The 24,227-nt window shown below is 40.1% G+C and overlaps 1 protein-coding gene across 1 annotated transcript in view; it reads left to right on the forward strand.

Moving 5' to 3' along the window:
• Nucleotides 1-9,975, forward strand: part of PUDP (pseudouridine 5'-phosphatase) — a 180,187-nt gene extending 170,212 nt beyond the window's left edge. Inside the window, exon 4 of the mRNA XM_030201633.1 lies at nucleotides 8,515-9,975. Within this exon, the coding sequence (XP_030057493.1) occupies nucleotides 8,515-8,691 (177 nt within the window). The 3' untranslated portion in view covers nucleotides 8,692-9,975. The remainder of the gene's footprint in view (nucleotides 1-8,514) is intronic.
• The last annotated feature ends 14,252 nt before the right edge of the window (nucleotides 9,976-24,227 follow it).

Genomic DNA, 24,227 nt, shown 5'->3' on the forward strand with positions numbered 1-24,227 from the left:
AGTATTGATGAAAGAATATTTTACTTTGCAATTCTGCACTACATTTTTCTATATTGCTATGACAGCTATTATTTTACAAATCATTGTCAGCCAATGAAACACATCTAAATCATGTTATGTACCCCCTTATTTTATTAGAGGTCAATAAGAGAACAGGTTGATCCTTTCAGAATTAATTTTCCACCATAGAACTGGTACAACATATTAACTAGTGATTTGAATGAGGATGAACAGTAGTTTGATAATTTGTATTGGTTGATTACATTATAACCAGTAGGCAGCATTATTTTCTGATTTTCAATTGGTTTATAGCAATGTTCTCCACTAGCCTGCTGAGTATCACAGGGACCCAATCTCGTTCTCTTTATTATTTAAAATATTTATGGGCACCTCTTGTTACCCTGATCCAGGATTGTGGTATTATTTATTTATTTATTTATTTATGTTGATGGATCTGTTCTTTTCCTGTTTAGGTATTACATTTAGATCTGTGGGTGTCCCTTATGACACGTTATTGTTCTCCCCTCATATCTCCCAAGTTGTGCAGAAATCTTTTATGAGATTCAAAAAATAAAATTTTTGAAGCTTCTTTTAATGATAGAGCGCTGAAGATGTTGCTGCATGCCTTTGTACTTAATTGCATTGATTATTATAGCAGTTTCTTTCTGATGGGGTGACCCTTCTATTTGACCCGTAGACTTCAACTGGTACAGAACATTGTGGTTAAGTTGATTGGAGCAAACCGATCAGACCATGTTACATCCCTCTTATCTGCTCAACACTGGCTTCCGATAAAATACAATATCAAATCCTATTATTGGCTCATAAGATTTTTCACACCGGACTGCCAGTATAACTTTTGTCCATGTTATAACTTTACACCTCTGGTCATGCCCTGTGTTCTTCCTCGACTAATTTACTGGTGGTGCTTACAGTTGCTGTGTTCCATCTTGTCTCATCTCGTGCTATGGCCTTTTGCTGCCTGGCCCCTTCTTGTGGAACCAAAAGCCAGCTAACCCTTGTTCTGAAGTTTCCATTGGGAAGTTCAAGGTTACTCCAAAAAGTTGGCTTTTTTTTTTCCAAGATCGTCCCTTAATTTTAATGTTAGTACAATGAGATTTTTTCTTCACCTCATTGGGTGGTGGTTCTTTTCTTTCTTTTGTGTCTCTGATAGTTTTTGGATATACATCATTGTGCTACTATACCTTCCCCTCCCTATAGTGTCTCAATTTCAAATAGGCAAATTCTAATACTTTTCCTCTATCTATATTTGTGCTTCTCGGTTATTTTTTACCATTTCTTTATAATGTCTGCTAACACTAAGGTTTCAAGGTGGTTTACAAAACCAATGTGAATGTTATGTTTTCTTTTGTGCTCAAGATGCCAAATTCCTTATATAAGGAACTGGCCTCTGTCCAAAACTTAGAGCATATCTTGTCTGCCATTAAGACTTGTATGTTCTCATATATCGATATATCAATAAACAGTTGTTAAATTGAGCACAGGCTAGTGTTTTTTTTTATTCACAGTTCTACAGCGGTATACCAAACATTTTGAAATAAATAAAAATAGTGCAGTACATATTATTCTTCTGTAGCTCTGCTTCCCACAATGCTCTGGGCTGTTTCACAGTGCTGCTTTACAATGTTAGCTGGCATATAGAATTCCTTAGACTTCCCCTACCTCTAGGAGGCAGCACTGTATCATAGAGGGAGAAGTGGAAACAGGAGTAGTGAAGAAGAGATCCTGGCAAACTATTTGTCTTGGACTGGAAGAATAGGGCAAGGAGAAACAGCAGTCATTCACATGTGACAGTCTCAGACCCATAATGAACGTGCAGCAATTTTCATTTTGCCGCATGTCCATTTTCAGCAAACATTTTAAAAAGGCATTTTTTACAGGTTCGTTGAACAATGATTCTGCGTGTGCCTAAAACACGCATCTACACTACTGCAGGCCATTTTTCAGCGTTCTTTTGTAAAAGGGCCCTTAGATGTCTACTTTAAAAAAAAAAAAAAGATCAATTGTTCTTTATTACTTAACTCTTAAAATTTAAAAAATTTAGATTCATCTGGTACTGAGGTATTTTTGGCAGAACCTTTCTAATGATATACATATATATTTTTGAGACTTCAGTGGTGCTAAGAATGTATTTGATTCATTTCTTTAACTGAAAATGGTGTTTCTCCATAAATCATAGCATTACATTTTTAATTGAGATGTCAGCTAAGAAGAATGCTTTATTTAAAATGCTTAGAAATGCAAATGCATTCATAGTCACTAAATTAGTTGTGGGACTTTAAGTATGCTCATGACTGTCCAGGCACCTAGAGTGTTGCAAATATGTATATTAGGTTTCTACAGAAGAGTAACTCAGTATTGAAAAAAAATCAAAACCATGAAAATTGTTGTACATGTAGTGGTCCTGCAATATCATCATTTACAATCTGTTAGGTGTAGAGAACCTTGAATTTGGGCCAATAAATCTGCAACAGCTCTTGTGCCCATGACAAGCCAAAAGCCTCCAGACTGGATAAACTAACAAATTCAATTCTACAAGCACTAATGTTTCTCTAAGCATGCTGGGAATGCTCAAAGCACATCTGTGCTCAGACATCTTGTACAAAACAAAATTGGTTGCAGACCTTCACAAGATACTAAAACTACAAAGTGGGAGCAGTTTGAGAGACAGATTTTCAGTGCAGAGCATTGCCTGCCCCTCCCCACTTCTTTCCAGTGCTTTTTTTGTGCTGGTATATGTCGGTATGTGTACCGGCACCTTTTTTCTGAGGACCGGTTCACCTGCCCTCCTTCAGCTCTCCGACTTTACGTTTGTGCCCCCTGAGTTAAAACCTTCTACTTTTTACCCAAAGTCGCAGCGGCGAACTGGCAGTGAAAGCAGCAGGCAGGCTCACCTTGTCGCGTCGCTTCCCTTCCCTCTCAGCGTCCCGCCCTCGCGGAAAGGAAATTACATCAGAGGAAGGCGGGACGCTGAGAGGGAAGGGAAGCAACAAGGAGGCGAGCCTGCCTGCTGCTTTCACTGCTGGTTCGCCGCTGCGACTTTGGGTAAAAAGTAGATTTCAACTCAGGGGGCACGAACGGAAAGTCAGGGAGCTGAGGGCAGGCAGGTGGTGCTGGGGTTGGAACGATCTCTGGGGCAGTTGAAGGCTGGGGCAATTCACTGGACATGGAAGGGAGGGGGAGGATAGGGGGCAAAGGAGAGTCGCTGGACATGGATGGGAGGGGAGGGCAGGGGAGAGAGGAGAAAAGCTGGACATGGATAGGAGGGAAGGATAGGGGCAATGGAGAATTTCTGGACATGGATGGGAGGGGAGGCCAGAAGAGAAATGTTGGAGGGAAGGAAAGACAGTCGAAGGAGATGCACATGGATGGTGGGGAGGGAAGAGAGTTGAAATGCTGGACATGGATGGAGAGGAGGAAAGAGAGAGGAAGTGAGATGAACATGGATGGAGGGGAGGGAGGAAGGAGAAATGCTGTACATGGATGGAGGAGAGGGAAGACAGAGGAGGAGATGCACATGGATTTAGGGGAGAAGAGAAATTCTGCACACGGATGGGAGGGCAGGGGAGAGAGTTGAAATACTGGACATGGATGGAGGGAAGGGAAGAGAGAGGAAGTGAGATGAACATGGATGGATGAGAGGGAAGAGAGAGGAAGGAGATTCATATGGATGGAGGGGAGGGAAGAATAGGAAGGAGATGCATACCGACAGAGATGAGAGAAAGGGAAAAGAGGAGAAAAATTGCACATGGATAGAGAAAATAGGCAAAAACTAGATCCACTCTATACCTCCTCCAGTCAAGTTTGTGGAGGACACGGCTTTTACCCATGGATATAGAGCAAGAAATGAAGAAGAAAGGAGGAAAGTAAAGAAATAAATGGAAAGGAAGCCCTGGAAATGGTGTTAAGGGAACAAATAGAGAGCAGCAGAATCAGAGACTGGGACCTACATGATCAGAAAAATAAAGTAACAAGACAACAAAGGTAGAAAAATCATTTTATTTTCATTTTTGTGTTTGGAATTTGTCCAATTTGAGAATTTACATCTGCTATCTTTTTTTGCACTGGGTATACTGGAGCTGTAGCTTACAGAAATTATTTATAATGAAAAAAAAATCATGTTATTTTTTTCTCCTATACTGGTAAAGTATTTTCAATGATACCTGTTTATATGCGTCGTGGCTGGTGTAAGGGGTGTTGCTACTGTGTGGGCGGAGCCATATATGGTGACCCCCACCCATAATGAGTACTGGTACCTTTTTTTCCTACAAAAAAAGCACTGCTTCTTTCCAGTGTGACCACAGGGTTGGAGGGGATAGATATATACTAAATGCTTTCCTCACTCCAGTAGCCTTATGCTTTTGACGTGGCTCAGCTAGGGAAGCAAAAATACCAAACTTCAAACAATCTTACAACCTCTACATCTGTATAATTTGATTTTTCATTTATCTCTGCTTGCTCTTGTTCCTCTCTCTTTTAACATATATTTTCCTTTCATCTTAGATTTTTATCATATATGTTTTCCTTTTCTGTATGCATCTCTATCTACAGCTTCTCTCTTCATATTTTTTCCTATCACCACAGCTTGTTAACTTCTTTGACTTGTTCCTAGACTCATCCCCTTCTTCTGTTCCCTCTGCCCTTATAATCCTTTCTTGTCTCTTCCATCGATATCACCTATCTCTAGGATCCTCTGTTCTCACAACCCTTTCCAGATTGTCTTTTCTCTCTCCTCCCCATAGTCCATGTCTGTCTCCTTTCCTCTACCAGTCCTGCGCAGCACCATCTTCCTCCTTCCTTCGCAGACTGTATTTTTTACCTCTTTCTTCTCAAATCCAGATCTCTTTTCCCCTAACTCAGCCTTCCCCTGCCAACTCCTCTTCATATCACAGCCTTTGTTTCCAAGTCTTATTTCTACCATGCAGTCATCCTCCTGCAGTTCGTTTTCCTCTCATAGTATGTACCTACTCTTATATCGCCTCTTTTCAGTCTTCTTGTAACTCTACTCACAGACCTTCTCATAACTCTACTCATAGACCACTCAGCCCGTTATCCTTTACTTCTCTATATATCCTCTGCCACATTTTAGCCAAAAGCATCCTTTCATCTGCCACCCTCTCTCTCTCACATCAGTATTCTCTCCCCCCCTCTTTTTCACTTTTATTTACCAGTACATTAGATCCAGGACAATGCACATACATACATACATACACACACACACACACTTTATTATCATGTTATATGTTTTGGGAGAAGTAGGTACATTTTTACCAACTCCACCCAAAGTTGACTCCAACTCCACTGGTCTGCTTCTAACAGACCTACAGTTTCTGTATTACTACTTAACAACATCATCTTAAAGATGAAAAAAAAATCCATATACTATTGACAAGTCAACATAGAACAGAACAGGAAATGTTTTCCCTTTTGGACCCAACATTGTGTGATTTTATCATAAAACTGAGGGAATTTCATAGCAAACCAAACATTTTGAAATTTTAAGGGGCAATTTTCAGTAGTCTTTGTGTAAAGTACTGAGTTTATTTTAGCCTATGTACACTGTATCACTTCTCAAAGAGAAGTAATAGCTGTTTCACCTTGAATAAGAACAAGTGCATAGTAAACAGCAACCTCAGTAGCTGGAACTGAGTATAATGCTGGGCAAAATTTTATGGTCTGGGTCCCACAAATGACAAGATGGATTCAGATAGGCTGGAGTGGGCTTTGATGGCAGCTCCAGTAGTTGGAACATAAGGACAGTGCTGTGTGGACTTCTACAGTCTCTGTTCCAGAAACACCAAAGAGAGACCATGATCAGGTATATAATATCACTTTCATTGTTGATTTTAGTCATGAATTGATAATGAGTGTGACCAGGGGCAGACTGACAGTGATCTGCCATCATTGCCCACCACCTCCCCCCAGCTGCCACGTGACCCCCACCCTCCCACTGCCACGCTGTCACCCCCTCCCACAATCCACAGTCCCCCAAACCTCAGTTGGCCCTGCCTGGCCCTACTTTGAAGGGCCATGGTGGTCTAGCTTCTTCGGAGGCAGGAAAGATAGATAAAAGTATATGTGCCATGGAATCCATGTATATTTTAAGCCACATTTGAAAAGACCAGTTTTCAGTCCCGTAATTTTAAAGAGATGAATGCCTTTTATAGATTGTCCTCTGTTTGCTTCATGCATTTATTATTTACTTATAATAATTTCTTGCCCACCAGTCAAAATACAGGTCTAGGCAGGACACAATAAAACATCTGAAAGACAAAACAATACAGCACAGTAAGATAAATATCAAACTAATACATCAAATGCCTCTGTAAATAGCCATGCCTTCATAAGCTTTTGAAAAAATAAAGATGTCCTCGAGCAATCTAAGCTCCACTGGTAATATATTGCAAGAACATGGTGCCATAATAGAAAATACATGAGACCATATAAAAGTCCTCTGAACTAGCCTCATACTAAGCTGTGCCAGCCATATCAAGTGATTTTATGATTCGCAAAAATGCATCCATTAAATCTTAGATATAAACTATCGAATATATTTCACTCATAATTTAAATTGAAAAAAAGATTGCTAGAGGTTTAAAAGCAGCTATTCACTCTGTTTTCCTTTCAACATGTTGTAGCGGCAAGGAGTAATGTCATATTTTGATGTATTGGTTAATAGTTTTTCTGAAATGTTGCATTTTTTATTTTATTAATTGAACTACAATAAACATTCTTTAAACTGAAAAAGAAATAATCATGAAGTCTGCTGCATTGTATTGTACTCATCAATTAAATTTGGAGGGTAATTTTCAGAGCCAGTATCACAATAAAACAGTGCTTTACTGACAGAAATGGGCTTTTATAAGATTTCCCATCATACATGTGATTAAAAGTACACGTGGAGAATAATTTTATAACAGGGGGTCTGAGTAAAGAGGTTCATACATAAGTGTGCTATTTTATAAAATGACACGCCTGTTTTTTACAAAGTACTTGCATAAGTGACAGAAATTGTGCTTAACTTGGAGGCACAGAGAGTTACATCTCCTCTCAAGTAGGTGTAAATTCTGTACCTGGGCTATTTCACTGGTTCCCAAACCTGGTCCTGGAGGTACCCCAACCAGTCGGGTTTTCAGGATATCTACAATGAATATTTATGAGAGAGATTTGCATGCAATGGAGGCAGTGCATGCAAATCTGTCTCGTGAATATTCATTGTTGGTATCCTGAAAATCTGACTGACTGAGTTGTCTCCAGGACCAAGTTTGAGAACCACTGGCTTATTTTGTAATCTACAGGCACACTTGTGGACTCTGCCTTTCTACATGCCTACCAGCAAAGTAGATGCTGTCATGTCATCGTGCGTACTTTTCACTCTGGTCGGTATTTTATAAGAGGCCATTTATGTATGTATGTATGTATGTATGTGGCAACATACATGTGAAAATGCCTTGCTAAATTACATCTATATAGGTTAATTTTATAAACAACTTGAATTTATAGAATAGTGTTTTATGTACTCAAGGAGGGTCTTATACATTTGCCCCAGCATATACATGCATAATAGATACTCGGAAAACGCAGCCCTTTTTATGTGATATACATGTAGGTATTGCTGGGGGCGGACATTGGGCAGAGTGGTGGTAGAACTGGAATTTTTTTACATGTGTTTTATAAATGCACATGTATCAGTTTCTATCAGCACTACTGTCTTAGAACAGCTACCTAGCACTTTCAACTCCGCCCCCCCACCCCAATCTACCGAAGCAACAATGCATATCTGCTGCTTGCATCAGCCCTGCAGGCTTCCCTCTGCCATGTCCCTCCCTTACTGATGTCACTTCTTGTTTCCTCTCTGGTGGGATATGGCACAGGGAAACCTGCAGGGCTGAAGCAGGCAGCGGATATGAGTTGCTGCTGCATGGGCAAAGATGCTGAAGTAGATTGGAGGGAGTTGCCAGACCATAGGTGGTGGAGGGAGGGCAAATGCTTGATCCAGGGGCAGAAAAGAGGAAGAGAGATGCAGGACAAGGGAGAGGGGAGTTTCAGAAGGCCTACCCATTTGAACTCTGGGCCCACCTAAAATTACAGGTCTGGCTACACCACTGTCTCGGAGCGGGTGTAACTTTGTGCGGGAACACCATTTCATGCCTACTTTTCCCTGTCATCAGGGAGGTGTTTTGGAGTGAGATTGACCTACTGCACACATACTTTTGATTTTTCAAAAATATGCATGTAATTTCATTCAGAAAACATGTCAACATAAATTAGCAGTTGTACATGTTCTTTTCCTGGGATAATTTTTGAAAGTGAAACTATTTCAAAATCCTTCTGTCAATGGAATGAAAAATACCTGACTATTTGGGGGCAATTATAAAATTACCCCATTAGTTATCAGTCGAACCTGGCAACCAGAAAAATGTAGGTTTAATGAATTTTCTGTTCTAATATCTTAATGTATTTATTGATTTGCTTTTGGTTTTTACTCCTTAGTGCCTTGTGTTTGAAGATGCTCCAAATGGGGTCCAGGCAGGTCAAGCAGCTGGGATGCAGGTGATTATGATTCCTGATGAAAAGCTGGACCGAAATCTTACAAAGAAGGCCACCTTGATACTGAAATCCATGGAAGATTTTAATCCAGAATTATTTGGTTTACCAGCATATGATTAAGAAGTAACATATGTGTTTACAAATGTCTAAAAATGAGACTTATGAAATACTGATTTGACATTTGTTTTGAAAGCACATTTCTGAAGAAGAACCATTTGTTCGACCCAGTCTGTCTACTTGTATTGCCACAGGTGTCTCTTGATCTGTGGTCTGCTTCATTCTGTGCCTATTCCATTAACACATATATTCTGCAACTGTTATGGCTGCTGTAGCCTCTGCTGGAAGTCTGTTCTAGGTGTCATTCAGCAAAAAGTATTTCCTCATGTTGCCTTTGAGCTTTTCTCCCTTCATTTCATATGATACTCACTTGTCCCTGACCTGTTCTTTTTATGGAAAATGCTGCCTTCAGTTTTTCATTGAAGTTTGCTCATTATTCGAATATTTCAATCATATCTCCTTTTTCCCTTCTTAGTCTTAGTACTTCTTAGACTCCTTGGCCCCGATATTCGGACCACAGGAGCGCCGACCAATGTCGGCGCTAAAACCGGATATTTAATGTCAGTCCATATCCGGTAACCGGCATTGAGTATCTGGTTTAACTTTGGCCGGTCTGACTTTAACCGGCCAAGCTGATATTCGGCGCTAACTGGTTAAAGTCAGACCGGCCAAACTTATTCTACCTATTGTGGCGGCCAAATATAGCCACCAAACTTTTGACCGGTCTGATATAACCAGCTATCTTCAAGCTGTAAACCAATAATATTCATAGATAGCCGGCTATCTGGCACTGAATATCACTGGATAGCTGCCTAAGTGCTGTTTTAGCGGCCATTTACTTTTAAATATCGGGCAGCTTATGTATAGCCTATAATGTGGGCTATATACCATTTTGGTTGCACTCCTTTGAATTTCCTGTACTTTTAATGCCCTCTATGAATGCTGTCTCTAGAACTAAACACAGCATTCAAGGAACAATCATACCAGAGAGATGAAAGGTATTATTATATTCCTCTTTTTAAAATTTTATTTTTATTGTAGTTTATGACAATATATCAAGAAATCTGTTGACTGGAGGAGACAAGATGGTAGCCTGAAAGGAGCACTGCGAAGTTGCTCCAGGACTCATACTGTTTAATGACTGAATAATAGTTTAAATAAGAGATGACAAGAAGAAAATAATGATTGCATTATATGTAATGATGGGAATATTAGAAACTCTCAAAAAATAAAACTTTGTTTTTACAATTACTCTACTTGGTTAAGAAAAGGCAGTGACTGGCTGCATTTAAGAATGGATATAGAATGGATATAGAAATAACAACTAAATAAAAATATAACATCAGACTGTAACTATTAAAATTAGCAACAGTTCTCTTTTAAAATGCTCACATGGTCCTTGGTCACAACACAAATGGTGGATTTGTAAGAGTAGGCAAATTTATTTTTAATTTAGCTGTCATCTCATTGGTCATGTCAGACACATCTGATCAATCTCTTTGATTGGGTGAGCAGAAAATTAGATTGGGGATTCACTGGATGTGATTTACTTGGATTTCAGCAATGGGTTTTGCTTCCAACCTGCTGGAGTTGTGTCCCAAAGTCCTGGATGTATTAGAATCTATGGAGCCTTTTCACTGAAGTGCACTGGAAGCTTGACCTAATACTTTCAAGGGCATAATCAAAAGAGAAGGACGCCCATCTTCCGCACAAATCAGGAGATGGGCGTCCTCTCAGCGTCGGCCAAATCGGCATAATCGAAAGTCAATTTTGGGCGTCCACAACTGCTTTCCGTCACGGGGACGACCAAAGTTCACGGGGCGTGTCGGCAGTGTACCGAAGGCAGGCTGGGAGCGTGCTTAAGAGATGTGCGTCCGCGGCCGGTAATGGAGAAAAGGGCGTCCCTGACGAGCATTTGGCCAACTTTACTTGGTTCAATTTTTTTCACGACCAAGCCTCGAAAAGGTGCCCAAACTGACCAGATGACCACTGGAGGGAATCGGGGATCACCTCCCCTTACTCCCCCAGTGGTCACCAACCCCCTCCCACCCAAAAAAACACCATTTAAAAACATTTTTCCAGCCTCTATGCCAGCCTCAAATGTCATACCCAGCTCCATCACAGCAGTCTGCAGGTCCCTGGAGCAATTTGTAGTTGGTACCGTGTACTTCAGGCAGGCGGACCCAGGCCCATCCACCCCCTACCTGTTACACTTGTGGTGGTAAATGTGAGCCCTCCAAAACCCACCCGAAACCCACTGTACCCACATGTAGGTGCCCCCCTTCATCCCTAAGGGCTATGGTAGTGGTGTACAGTTGTGGGGAGTGGGTTTTGGGGGGAGCTCAGCACCGAAGGTAAGGGAGCTATGCACCTGGGAGCAATTTGTGAAATCCACTGCAGTGCCCCCTAGGGTGCCCGGTTGGTGTCCTGGCATGTGAGGGGGACCAGTGCACTACGAATGCTGGCTCCTCCCATGACCAAATGCCTTGGATTTGGTCATGTTTGAGATGGGCGTCCTCGGTTTCCATTATCGGCAAAAACCGAGGTCACCCATCTCTTAGGTCAACGTAAATGTTGAGACTTGGGCGTCCCCAACCATATTATCGAAACGAAAGATGAACGTCCATCTTGTTTCGATAATACGGGTTGCCTCGCGCCCCTTCACCGGGGGCGTCCTTAGAGATTGATGCCCTTAGAGATGGTCGTCCCCGTTCGATTATGCCCCTCTTTGTAAGGCAGGATTTTACCATATGCTAAATCCAAAATTAGTGCACCATCTGTTGGGGCATTTTCTCTATATTTTATTGCAGATTTTGTGTTAGCAATTGGTACCTGCGGAGAATTAAAACCAGAGTTACTTGCCGCCTTCTATTTATGAGGCGCTAAGTGCTCTTGCATTAACTGTGTGTTAGCCAGTTAGTGAGCAGTAAGTGTAATGCACCAGCAGGCTAAGCTGCTGTGCCCATTCTTTGCCCATGATATGCTCCTAACAGACAATTACTGAAAACTTTAGTAGTGTGCGGGTTAATGGGCAGAAACGAAACCGCTGCATAACATCTTAAAGTGGTTGAGTGGGTAGCCTGTTTTTGCATCTTAGGGAATTAATGATCTTTAGTAAAAAGGTCCCTGTGTGAGAGATAAGACAGACGGTAATAAAACATAGAATTCGCTAGGACTGGCTTATTTCAATTTCTTGTGGAGGGCTTAAAAGTAAAACAGTACTCTTTTCAAAAGGCACCAAAATCTGCAGCAGAGTAGACTCCTAAGAGAGCCGACATTAAAAAAAAAAAAAAGTTGAAATGTTTGAGGAGTAGTTGAGTATGTGTCATGGTGTTCAGTTGGGAGCGGTGGATTTTGGAGGGCTTAGCAGATGAGATAAGGGGGTAACAGTGAGATGTGTACCTGGGAGCTTTTATATGAAGTCCACAGTAGTGTCCCCTAGGGTGCCCCATTGCTCTCCTGGGATGTCTGTGTGTGGCCAGTCTACTAAGAATGCTGGTTTGTCCTGCATCCCGATGGCTTGATTTTCTTTGTTTTTCACTTGTACTTTTTTGTCTCAAAAATGGACCAAAAAGATAAATGCACAGAGCACAAAAACATATTACATGTGATATTTTCAGGGGAAAAAAAGAAGATAAGATGGGTTTAATGCTAGCGGTGGTCAGCAAAATGCTGATCGCCGGCTGAATATTGACCCGGGTACCATTGAGGCCCTTTTACTTTAAAGCACTGAAATCTGGGTTTAAAGCAGGGTTATCCAACCTCGTTCCTTGAGGACCGCAATCTAGTCGGGTTTTCAGGATTTCCCTAATGAATATGCACAAGATTTATTTGCATGCACAGCCTCCATTGTGTCAAATAGATCCATGCATATTCATTGGGGAAATCCTGAAAACCTGATCTGGCGAGGGCCGAGGTTGGACACTCCTGGTTTAAAGCATTCTAGTGGAGAACATTCCCATGCACTAAACCCAGATTTCATGCAAGCCGAGGCTGAGAACGTTTGCCCCTGACACAGCCATCTGGTGAAACATGGTTATGTAAGGCAATGCTGTTTGACACCTGGTAGAGTTTTAAAGCATTAAGAAAGATCCTTTTCTCCAAAGTCTGCTGCTGTTCTGTTCTCTAATCTGTGTTAATGTTGCCAGTAGATTGTGAGGCCTGCAAAAGAATAACACAGGAGCATTTACTGCCTCCTATTCAGGAGGCGCTACCTATGTGCTCCTGCATTAAGTCTATGTTATCCAGTTAGCACACACTAAACAGAATGTGCTGGTCAGATACTGAAGGAACACCCACTCTCGCTTTAAGGCATCACTAACCTGTTTTCCCATGCTAATGCTGTGTTAAGGGCTTAATGCTCTTAGTAAATGGGTCCTATTGCTAGGTTTACATTGTCACTTATTATGGGATTTGAAGGTTTCCAGGAGAAAATAGCTACAACTATTCTTTGACCAGATCCTACATGTGATATAGTAACAATCCCTATTTAAATAATTTTATATTTTACATGCTTATGGATGCTGTGTGGATAGGCATTTTCCCCTCTTTCTTTCCCCATTTTTTCTTATTTCTTTTTGCAGATTTTTCTTTTTCAATATCTAGGCTATGCCCTACTGCTGTTATCTACTAACATCTGCTGGTCTCTGCATCAACATTGTTTGAAAGCAGGCAATCACTGAAGCATGTTGGGAAATCAGTTGGCTCATATTTATTTTTAGGGGGCACTTTTTCTAAAGTGCACTAAAATCTGGATTGGATCGTAAGATTTTACTGCATGCTAAGCCCAGATTTAAGACGGCACTGTATGGGGGCACTCCCTTTAGTTTTTTTATTTAAGAGGCACTTGGGGCCGAATTCTATAAATGACCTCTCAAAAGTCTGTGCCAAAAAACCATGCGCTTAACATAATTCTATAAACTACGCCTAAAGTTAGGTGTAGTTTATAGATTATGCACCTGTGCCGTTCTTGTGGTGCATAGTTTATTTATTTATTACATTTGTACCCCGCACTTTCCCACACATGGCAGGCTTAGTTCTTTGAAATGCCCACAACCTGCCCATTCCATGCTCATGGCCACACCCCTTTTCAGCTCACACATTAGAATTTACACGCACCATGTTATAGAATATGCCTAGAATGTTGTACACATAAATTCTAATTAAAGCCAATTAGTGTTAATTGGCTTGTTAATTAAGTTCTAACCGCTATTTGGCATTCAGCAAAATTATTGTTCACAACCTAAGACACCATTGATAGAATTTGGGGCTAAATGCTTCCACTCTTAACTCTACATAAGCCAATTAGCATATCCAGTCTCTGCCCACGCTACTCCCCCTCAGAGAACATTTCTAAATCACAATTCTGTAACACTACAAACATCTTTTGTGAACAACCTTGACACGCCTAGGCTCCTCCCATGGCTATGCCTCTTTTGAGATGCATTTGATCCAGTTTGGACACTCATATTTTAGAATAGTGTGGACAAATCAGCACCCAAATTATAATTAGTGCCAATTAAGTGCTTGTTAACTCCAATAATTAAAACATTTGAGTCCATTAAGTAATTTTTTTGGGTGCCAATCTGGGATTCACATCTTTTATAGCAGTGTTTCCCAAGTCCAGTCCTGGAGTACCCCTTATCAATCAGGTTTTCAAGATACACAGAATGAATGTGCATGAAATTGATTTGCATGTAGTCTCCATTTTATGCAAATCTCTTTCATGCATGTTCATTGTGGATATCCTGAAAACCTGACTGGCGAGGGGTATTCCAGGACCAGACTTGGGAAATACTGCTTTATAGAATCCTGGTATTGGTTGCACAGTAGTTACCGTGTGTTAAACTGCACATTATTGCATTTGGGTCTGCGCCCAACTTGTGCAGCAGGATTTACACCAGGTTAAGCTGGTGCAAGTCCTCGCACACAAAGTTGAGCATGGAATTCAGCGTTCAGTGCTGTTTTTTTAACCCATGGAAAAGCATTCTAAAATTACCCCTGAAATGAGGAGAGAGCCAGTTAAGTCCTCTGTTTCATAAAATAAAATTATCCACTGACTGGCTCGATTTCCTTAATTAAATTCACAAGGTGGGGAAACAACCCAACTAAAAAAAAGTGACTCATGGGGAAGGCTTTTAAATTAGCTTGTTAGCACTGATTTTCAGTGCTAACCAGTTGCCTTTAGCCAACCAACCCCAGCTATGCAAATGCAGCCATGCAAAATTTGCCCACTTAGCTATAGGAGAATTTTGAACCAAAAACCTATCCAGTTATTCAGCTGAAAATTACAATTAACCAGTTATCTTGGATGATCAAGGGGGAAATCATTAAGCAGCATTGGGGGGATTACAGGCTAGATTCTATATATGGCGCCTGAAAAATCCACACGGAATACATTTCTGCCTAAGCATATTCTGTAAGAAGTGCCTAGATTTAGGCACAGTTTATAGAATATGCTTAGTTGCTCCCAGCACCTAGAACTATGTGCATCCATTTACACAAAGGATAAAGTGGCGTAAATGCCAGCATGTAGATTTAGGCGCAGAGTAGCATATTTTATAACAGTACGCATACATTTCGGAACGCCCATAAAACACCCATTTCCCCGCCTGTATTCACACCCCTTTTTGGCTCTGCATTAGAACTTAGGCGTTGTGCATTACAGAACAGGCTTTTTGAGTTAAGTGTATAAATTTTAATTGCCAATTAGTGCTCATTATTGCTTAAGTGCTGTTAAAAACACTGATTAGCTTCTTAAGCCAATTAAGTTATACACATTGTTATAGAATACGCTTCAGTTTCAATGGTGAATGGGGGGGGGGGGGGGCGATATATAGAATCTGGCAGTAAATGCTTAAAGCCCATAGCTATAGAATGGGCTTTTATCATGTGCTTGATGAATTTCCCCATTAGTGGGTTTTTGAACTCTGATCATACATTGTTTATAGTCTTCTAAATTGTTCTTAATGACCTTATCTTAAGCATTCAAAAAAAAAAATACCTACTACTACTATAAATCACTTCTATAAAGCTACCAGTCGTACGCAGCACTTTACAATTGAACATGAAGAAGACAGTCCTTGCTCAAAAGAGCTTACAATCTAAATCAAGACAAACAGACAAACCTAAGAAAATGTTATAAATGATACTCCATAAAAATGTCAGGTATTGTGTGTAAATTGAATGAATGTTGTAATGCCCATAGTGGAATATAATTTTTGAATAAAACTATATTAAATTGTAAATAGATCATGCCCCTTTATAGGTATTCATTTTAGAAATTCTGTTTTAAAGACATTATCTCAAGATTACTTGTATCAATAAATACAATCAAATCAATATATATGAATCATCAAGAAAAATAAGAAAGAAATACAAATTTAAGAAACTTACCCCCCCCCCCCCCCCCCCCCAGTTTACAAAACTGCACTATCGGCTGCCAGTGCAGTAATGCCAATATAGCCCACACCTTGAATGAGCTGTGTCAGCATTGCCACACAGCTTTGTAAACAGGTGGGTTAGTGAGACCAAAAGACAATAATCTTTCTTGACTCTGGAGATTATTTAAAACAGGCATTTAGAAATTTTATTTTTCTTTCTTCTTTGCCTGTTCTTCCACCACAAGTTAGTGTAAAAGCAGCCTTAACATCTAAAACGACTCACTATCGAGCATGCACAGATATTTGAATACGGACTGATACAGCTCATGTAAGTGAATTATAGGTTGAGTTATTTGGGGATCTGAATAACAAATTGAAACAGCTGGTTTATTACTGATCCAGATTCCAAGTAAGCCTATTATTGGTTTATGGAAAACATTTAATCCTTCCAAATGAAATATTGAACATGATGACAAAGCAGCTCAGCAAGGATAATACTACACCGAAAATCTAAAGATCCCTGATTTGATCACAGGTGCTACAATAATTTACTTTAGAGTGATAGTGTATTCAACAGCTTTTTCCCCATATATGGTGAAAACATTAGAATTCAAAAATGCATGAGGCAAGCACAAAGAATTCTTAGTTGTGTGGATGTGAAAGGTAAAGCACTCTCATATTGCAGGAGATGAGGAAAACACATAATCTTAGATCTGTATTTTCAAGCTACTCCTCGAGTGATTAGGCATTAGATAGATTTGCCTGCACTTCCTCCATTATGTGCAAATCTATTTCATAAATATTCATGTTTGATATTCTGAAATCTTACTGACTGGTGTACTCTAGGCCAGGTCTGAGAAACACTGGTCTCAGTAAGTCCTGTTTTCATCTTGCCAACTGTGTCTATATTTTCTGTGCTTGTCAGTTTTATAACATATGTGAAGCTTACTCCTTTTCATGAAACATTCCTGAACTCATATAGTGCAAGTAAAATATCACAGTAATCACCATTATACAAGGCCTGTATATGGTTTTGTATCAGGAAAATATTGTTTGAGGTGACGCAAGAGGAACTATGAAGACATTGCAGCGATTAAGGCAAAATCATATTCTACAATCAATATGGCTTTTAAATGTCATTATTCAGCCCTTATGGGTGAAATTATTCTTAAAGAATTCCTCTAGGTATAAAACAGTGAGGATGAGGAGGCTACCTGTCCTTAGCCTCCTCTGTTTTTGAATGTGGTTCATAGTAGCAGGCAAACATTTAGGGATAGGCTACATACGAAATGTCATCTGGCTCTAATTTCCGATAGGCACCAGAACATTGTTTCCACTGCCATTCCTTAACTTGGGCTGGTACCACTGTCTCCTTCAATGGTTGGTTCCAGAGGAATGGAAGCAGCAGCACATATATTTGCAAGAGGAGGGAGTGGAGCACCATAGGGACTGTCTAGAGTAGGGGTTCTCAACCCAGTCCTCAGGACCCACCTAGCCAGTCAGGTTTTCAGGATATCAATCATGAGTATGTATGAGAGAGATCTGTATAGAATGGAGCTACATTTACATGCTATCTCATGCATTTTTATCCGGGATATCCTGAAACCTGACTGGCTAGGTGTGTCCCGAGGACTGGTTTGAGAACCCCTGGTCTAGAGCAGTGTTTCCCAAGTCAATCCTAGAGTCTCCTCTTGCCAGTCAGGTTTTCAGGATATCCACAAAATTGATTTGCATATACTGACCCCAATATATAAAGAAAAAATGGCCCTGTCCATCACAGTTTACTCTCAGGAGTATTCTATAAGCTCATACCTAGAGCCACATACCACTTATGCACATCAAAAGCACATTTAGTAAATGTTTTCTTGCACTAGGTGCTATTCTATAAAGTAACACCTTAGTAGTATAGCACGCAACTCCAAAGTGGTCATTAATGTGGGGGAAGAATGGGTGGACCATGGGTATGGTTCAAAATGATGCACATAACTTAGAGAATTCTATCTGTTATAAGTGTCACCTGGAGCAATTAGGCATGACCATTTCCATCTGCCATTGACATGGTGTAAGGGGTCATGCCTAAGGGGTATGTTTACTAAGGTGCATTATTATTTCTATCGTGCCCTTAAATTTAAGGTGCGTTAAACACTAACACACCTATACACTTCTATGGGAAGTTAGCGTTTAACACGCATAAACCATTTACCTGCATTAAAACACTAACACGCCCATAGCGTACCTTAGTAAACATAGGCGTAAGTTTTGGTACACCAATGCGGGTTTGTGCTTGTATTATAGAGGGGGTCTTTTACTAAGGCATGCTAGCATTTTTAGTGCATGCTAAAAATAGGCACACGCTAAATGCTAGAGACGCCCATAGGAATACACTGGTGTTTCTAGCGTTTAACATGCACCTATTTTTAGCACACACTAAAAAGCTAGCGTGCCTTAGTAAAGATCCCCATAATAACTTAAGCACATCTAAGTCCTGCTATAGAATTGGCACTGTGTGCCATATTGAATGACCTAAATTGAGATATCAAGTTATAGAATTACCTTGTACGTGCCTTTATTGTTCTTCCACTTTAAATAATGGGAGGTAACTGGATTATCATGGTTCCAATGTGGAGTTTTGGAATAAGAACATAAGTGTTACCATACTGGGACAGACCAGACCAAAGGTCCATCAAGCCCAGTATCCTGTTTCCAACAGTGGCCAATCCAGGTCACAAGTACCTGACAAGATCCCAGAATAGTAAAGCAGATTTTATGCTGCTTATCCCCAGTCCATTCCAATAATGGCTTATGGATTTTTCTTTTAGGAAATTATCCAAACCTTTTTTAAATCCTGCTAAGCTAATTGCTGTTATACAGCTGCTCTTAATATTTTATCCAATTAATATAAAATATCATTTCTGGATTCAAGCTTAAATATCTACAAAGATGTACACAAGATTGGTCTCAGTAATGGTCTCCAGTTTTGACATTTGCTTGTGAACAAATTTGTGCATTTGATTTAAATTTTAGTGAGCATTTATTTAACATTTGCCATAAAATAATATTAAAGGAAACATACTATAAATCTCTACGGATAAAGTAAGGAACCTGAATTTATGCTCAAAGATAAGGTGATCAGAAGTCAATTTCTATCAAAATAACTCAAGAAAAGATGCTTACTATTTCTCACAATCAACCTATCCAGGGAATCAGATACATACAGAAAGGAAGTATGTCAAAAAATGCCATCAAACTTTTCTTTTTGCAAAGGAACAAAGATGAATAAAGCCCTGTGATCCTGACAAATAAAAAGATAAATTCCCAACTGGATGCGTGAAGAACTGTCTATAAAATGTCGTACTATGGTTAAAGGAATGTGAGAGTGGATACTTTGGGGAACACAGAAAAATGGCATATAGAGGTAAGCAAATACATGTCAGCAAAGACATAACGAGATATCTGAAATGCAAAGCTTTAGTCATATGTTATGGTAGAAATGTGGCCAAAGTAAAAGTAATCACTGGAGGAAAAGTACTAAATAAGATTTTGAATTAGAAAAAACAAAATCTTCTGATATTCCATGCCAAGTAATCCATTGCACTGAATAAATTATACCTTTAGAATAACTATCTGCTCTTAAGAAATAATTTTTGTGAGTAGGAAGAGGGTAATAGTTGCAGTTTTATAAAGCTGACCATCCTACCAAGTTATATTTATTTGCTACTAATTTATTTATTTTAAACATTTATATACCACCTGTAACTAGGTGGTTTCCGTAAAAACATTCATAATAAGACAAGGCAACAATAAATAAAGCAAAAAACAACAGCATCACTTAACGGCAAAGAGGTCAGGTCAAGTCCAGTGATAATTAAAAAAAAAAATACAGTCACAAACCACCACAGAGACAAAGCTGATCAGATAGTGTGTTCCATAAAGAAATTCCAGCTGGAACAAAAACTGTAGCTTGTATGTCCATATTGCGCAGCCACATTACTACTAGCAGAAAAGCTTGTGATAAAATGATTGAAAAATAGATGGCAGAGAGTAAACCCATACTGACTTGCCCTCTCTCCCTACTACTACTACTACTTAACATTTCTAGAGCGCTACGAGGGTTACGCAGCGCTGTACAGTTTAACAAAGAAGGACAGTCCCTGCTCAAAGGAGCTTACAATCTTAAGGACGAAATGTCAAGTTGGGGCAGTCTAGATTTCCTGGATAGAGGTATGGTGGTTAGGTGCCGAAGGCGACATTGAAGAGGTGGGCTTTGAGCAAGGATTTGAAGATGGGCATGGAGGGGGCCTGGCGAATGGGCTCAGGGAGTTTATTCCATGCATGGGGTGAGGCAAGGCAGAAAGGGCGGAGCCTGGAGTTGGCTCCCAATTAAATTCACTCTATAGCATCCTTGATGTCTTAGATGACCTTACATAGGGTCTAACAGCTGGTGGAGCTTCACTGGCTGATATTTGAGAGTGCAGATTGAGCTGTATGTGTAGGTGAGTGAGGTTTATCAGTGACTATGTGTGGAGTATATGTGGTCATAGATGAAGCAGTTTGGAGTGAAACACATGTGAGAGAGGTGTGTTCAGTGAGTAGGATATGCATGTGGGGCAGGTGTATGGAGGGAGGGAGTATGTACGAGGATGGGGATTGTGTGTATGCCTATGTGAATGAAATGTTCCAGTGGATATGTATGTATTAGGATTTATTTATCATCCTTTTCTTTTTTTTAATAAATTCACCTAATATGGTTGTGATAGTGTGACTGGCGGTTGGCTACAGGACTTCACAGGCAGTTTGTAGAGCAAAATCAAAGGAAAATTTTATTGGTAGAAAATAAAGTAATACAGAATGTTCCTGTTGCAGACTCTTGCCAACCCTCGTCAGCAAACCCAATAACATTCACTTGCTTCTCTCTTAGCAGTTCTGTCTTCATCAGTACAATTCCAGTTATTCAAACACAAATCCAGGCCTGGCTCCAGCTAGGATACTCAGGACCTGAGTCTTCATGGAAAATAAATGCACTCCTTTTCCTCTGCAGTCTTCTTTCTCTTGCAAACCTCTGAGCTAGGGCCAATCCTTGCTTCCCTGGGACTCCCCTACAAGTACTACAGCCCAACCAACCAACACTTCTTTAGGGAGAACTCCTTCACTTGGAGCCTTCCTCCAGGAAATCTCTCTCCAGGAGACCTCTTGCCTCGGGGCCTCCCTGTCCTGTACTGCCAGAGAGCTTTTGATTCCAGCCTGGTCTGAGTCCTTTCTCTCTGACTCAGCTTCAACATGACAGGTTTAGCGCCACCTGCCATAAGATGGCTAAACTGCAGCCTCATTGAAGGAGTGCTCCTAGGGACACCTGCCACTATACCATTTATGCCCTCACAGTGGTATGTCCTCACCACCACATCAAGGTCTTATAACCTGCTACAACCAACATCTAAGTGGATAACATGAAGAAACATAGCATGCTCTCGACAATTACACAAATCCCAGTCTAAATTAAAATAAGCATCTATAAATTAGAAACATATTTTCTAAACAGTAAAGTTTTCTTATGATTTCTTAAACTCAGAATTATGATCTATGTTCCTCAAAATAGGAGGAAGAGATTTCCAGCTAGAGGCAGCCTGATATGATAATGAAGATCGATGAGTGCGCAGAGCCTTTAATTTACAAACAGAAGGAAAATCGAAAAGTAATGTTTCTAATAGCTCTGCCATGATTCCTATTGAAAAATATAAAATGACTGATCAAGTAACCTGGAGAGTCCCCATGAAAAAGCCTTAAAAGTCAACACCAAGATTTTAAATTTTAATCTGGCCTTCACTGGGAGCCAGTGTAGCTGCTGCATATAAGAAGAGATGGCATTAAATTTGTTTACTGAAAAAATAACTAACTGCGGCATTCTGTATTTTCTGCAATTTCATAATTAAAGATTTCGAACAACCGATATAAATAGAATTCCAATAATCCAATAAGGGTAGAATTAATGACTGCTCTACTAAATGAAGAACAAATGACTCAAAATATTTATGAATAATCCAAATCTTTTTAAGTAAATAAAAAGATTTACTGACCATCTTATTTACCTGAGTGATTAGAGAAAGCTGACTGTCCAATTCTACTAATAACATTTTTGAAACTGTTTCAAGAATTAAATCTAAGGGCCCTGTTTACTAAGGTGCGCTAGTGTTTTTTAGCACACACTAATGCTAGAGACACCCATAGGAATATATGGTTATCTTTAGCATTAGTGCGCGCTAATTTTTAGCTCATGCTAAAAACGGTAGCGCGTCTACAGCACGGCTTAGTAAATAGGACCCTATCCTGCTTATTTTTGAAGGAGAAGGGCGCCCATCTTCCGACACAAATCGGGAGATGGGCGTACTTCTAAGGCCGCCCAAATCGGCATAATCGAAAGCCAATTTTGGGTGTCCTCAACTGCTTTCCGTCGCAGGGACGACAAAAGTTCAAGGGGGTGTGTCGGCAGTGTACCGAAGGCGGGATGGGGGCGTGGTTAAGAGATGGGCATCCTCGGACGATAATGGAAAAAAGAAGGGCCCATCTCTAAGGGTGACCTAAATGTCAAGATGGTCAACCTAAATGTCAAGATTTGGGCGTCCCCGACCATATTATCGAAACGAAAAATGGATGCCCATCTTGTTTTGATAATTTGGGATGTCCCGACCTTTCGCCGGGACGTCCTTAGAGATGGGCACCCTTAAAGATGGGCGCCCAGTTCGATTATGCCCCTCGGCATGTTACTTATTTTAAGGAGTGGGATTATCTTTCAAAAACTTTAAGAGACCTATCTAGAGAATCTTAGGGCCCTGCTTACTAAGCCACATTATAGGTGTGTTAGTGTTTTTAACGCTTATATACGAGTGTTAGTGTATGCACCTACAATATCCTTATAGGCGCCTACACAGCTAATGCGCACCATAATTGTAGGCACGTTAAAAATGCTAATGCGCCTTTGTAAACAGGGCCCTTAGTCTTATCTTTATTTAATTTTAACCTAAATGTACGTAACCACATAACAACTGCCTGCAAACAGCTCAATACATTAGCTTCATGAGGTGGGTTTCCTGGAGATATCAGCATAAATATAAAACTGTAACTGTAAAAGGTCTAGCTGTACCACTAAATGTTGCATTAAAATATTAAAAAGTGAGGGTGAGCGGGGGGGGGGGGGACCCTTGAGGTACCCCACACAATGCATACAATGAGTCAGAGAATTCACTTTGTTCCTTTACCTTATATGATCTCATTAAAAAAAAAAAAAAAAAACAAGATAAAACAGAATTCTGGATCCCAAGTGAGTCCAAGAGTAGAAGCAAGACACCATGATCCACTAAGTCAAAAGCAATGGACAGATCAAATTGAATTATAATACAACTTTGACCTGTACTTAGTAGCTTCTGACCTGATGACAGAAATACAACTCCGAAATAGTGATAAATAATAGTTACAACAGTAAAGTATTCAAATATCACTATACATTATAGTATGGTGTGCTGCTTACAATGTCAACACAGTAAACAACAATCTTACTAGACAACAAAGGGGGCAAGTTGAGGTGGATAGAGGAGTAGCCCGGTGATTACAACACTGGGCTGCCAACCATGGAAATCCGATACAAATCCCCCTGCAGCTCCTTGTGATTTTGGGCAAATCACTTAACTCTCCATTGACTCAGGTACAAATATAGGGGCCCTTTTACTAAAGCTTAGTGTGTACTAACAGCCATTACCATGTGCTAAGTGCCACGTGACCTGTAGGTATAAAATAGAATCTGCAGCCATTAGTAAAAGGGCCCCTTAAGTTGTAAGACCTCCAAGGTCTGGACAATATTCACTGTATCTGAATCTAACTTAGCCTGAGCTACAACTGAGAAAAGCATGAGCTAAATCCACATTCAAAATCCATTTTCTTAGGTAAATGTAGAAGTTGTTGGCCATCTCCCCTCTTTCTGGCCACCTTCTCTCTCTCAACTCTGTCTCCCATGTATTCTATGTCACACCTCTTACATCTCTTGCCGTAACAACCTCTTCTAATCAGTTACTCCCAAAGATCACATTAGCTGAGCCTTTTAAAAAGCAAGCTTTAGTAAATGGGTGTTAAAATATGAATGGAGTACAGATTACCATACTATTAAGCATGAATACAATAAAGCTTTATTTGTATTTCTTCAGGTACATGATAATTGTAGGTCAAACTTGT

Source organism: Microcaecilia unicolor, chromosome 4 (genome assembly GCF_901765095.1).
Source record: "Microcaecilia unicolor chromosome 4, aMicUni1.1, whole genome shotgun sequence".
NCBI lineage: Eukaryota > Metazoa > Chordata > Amphibia > Gymnophiona > Siphonopidae > Microcaecilia > Microcaecilia unicolor.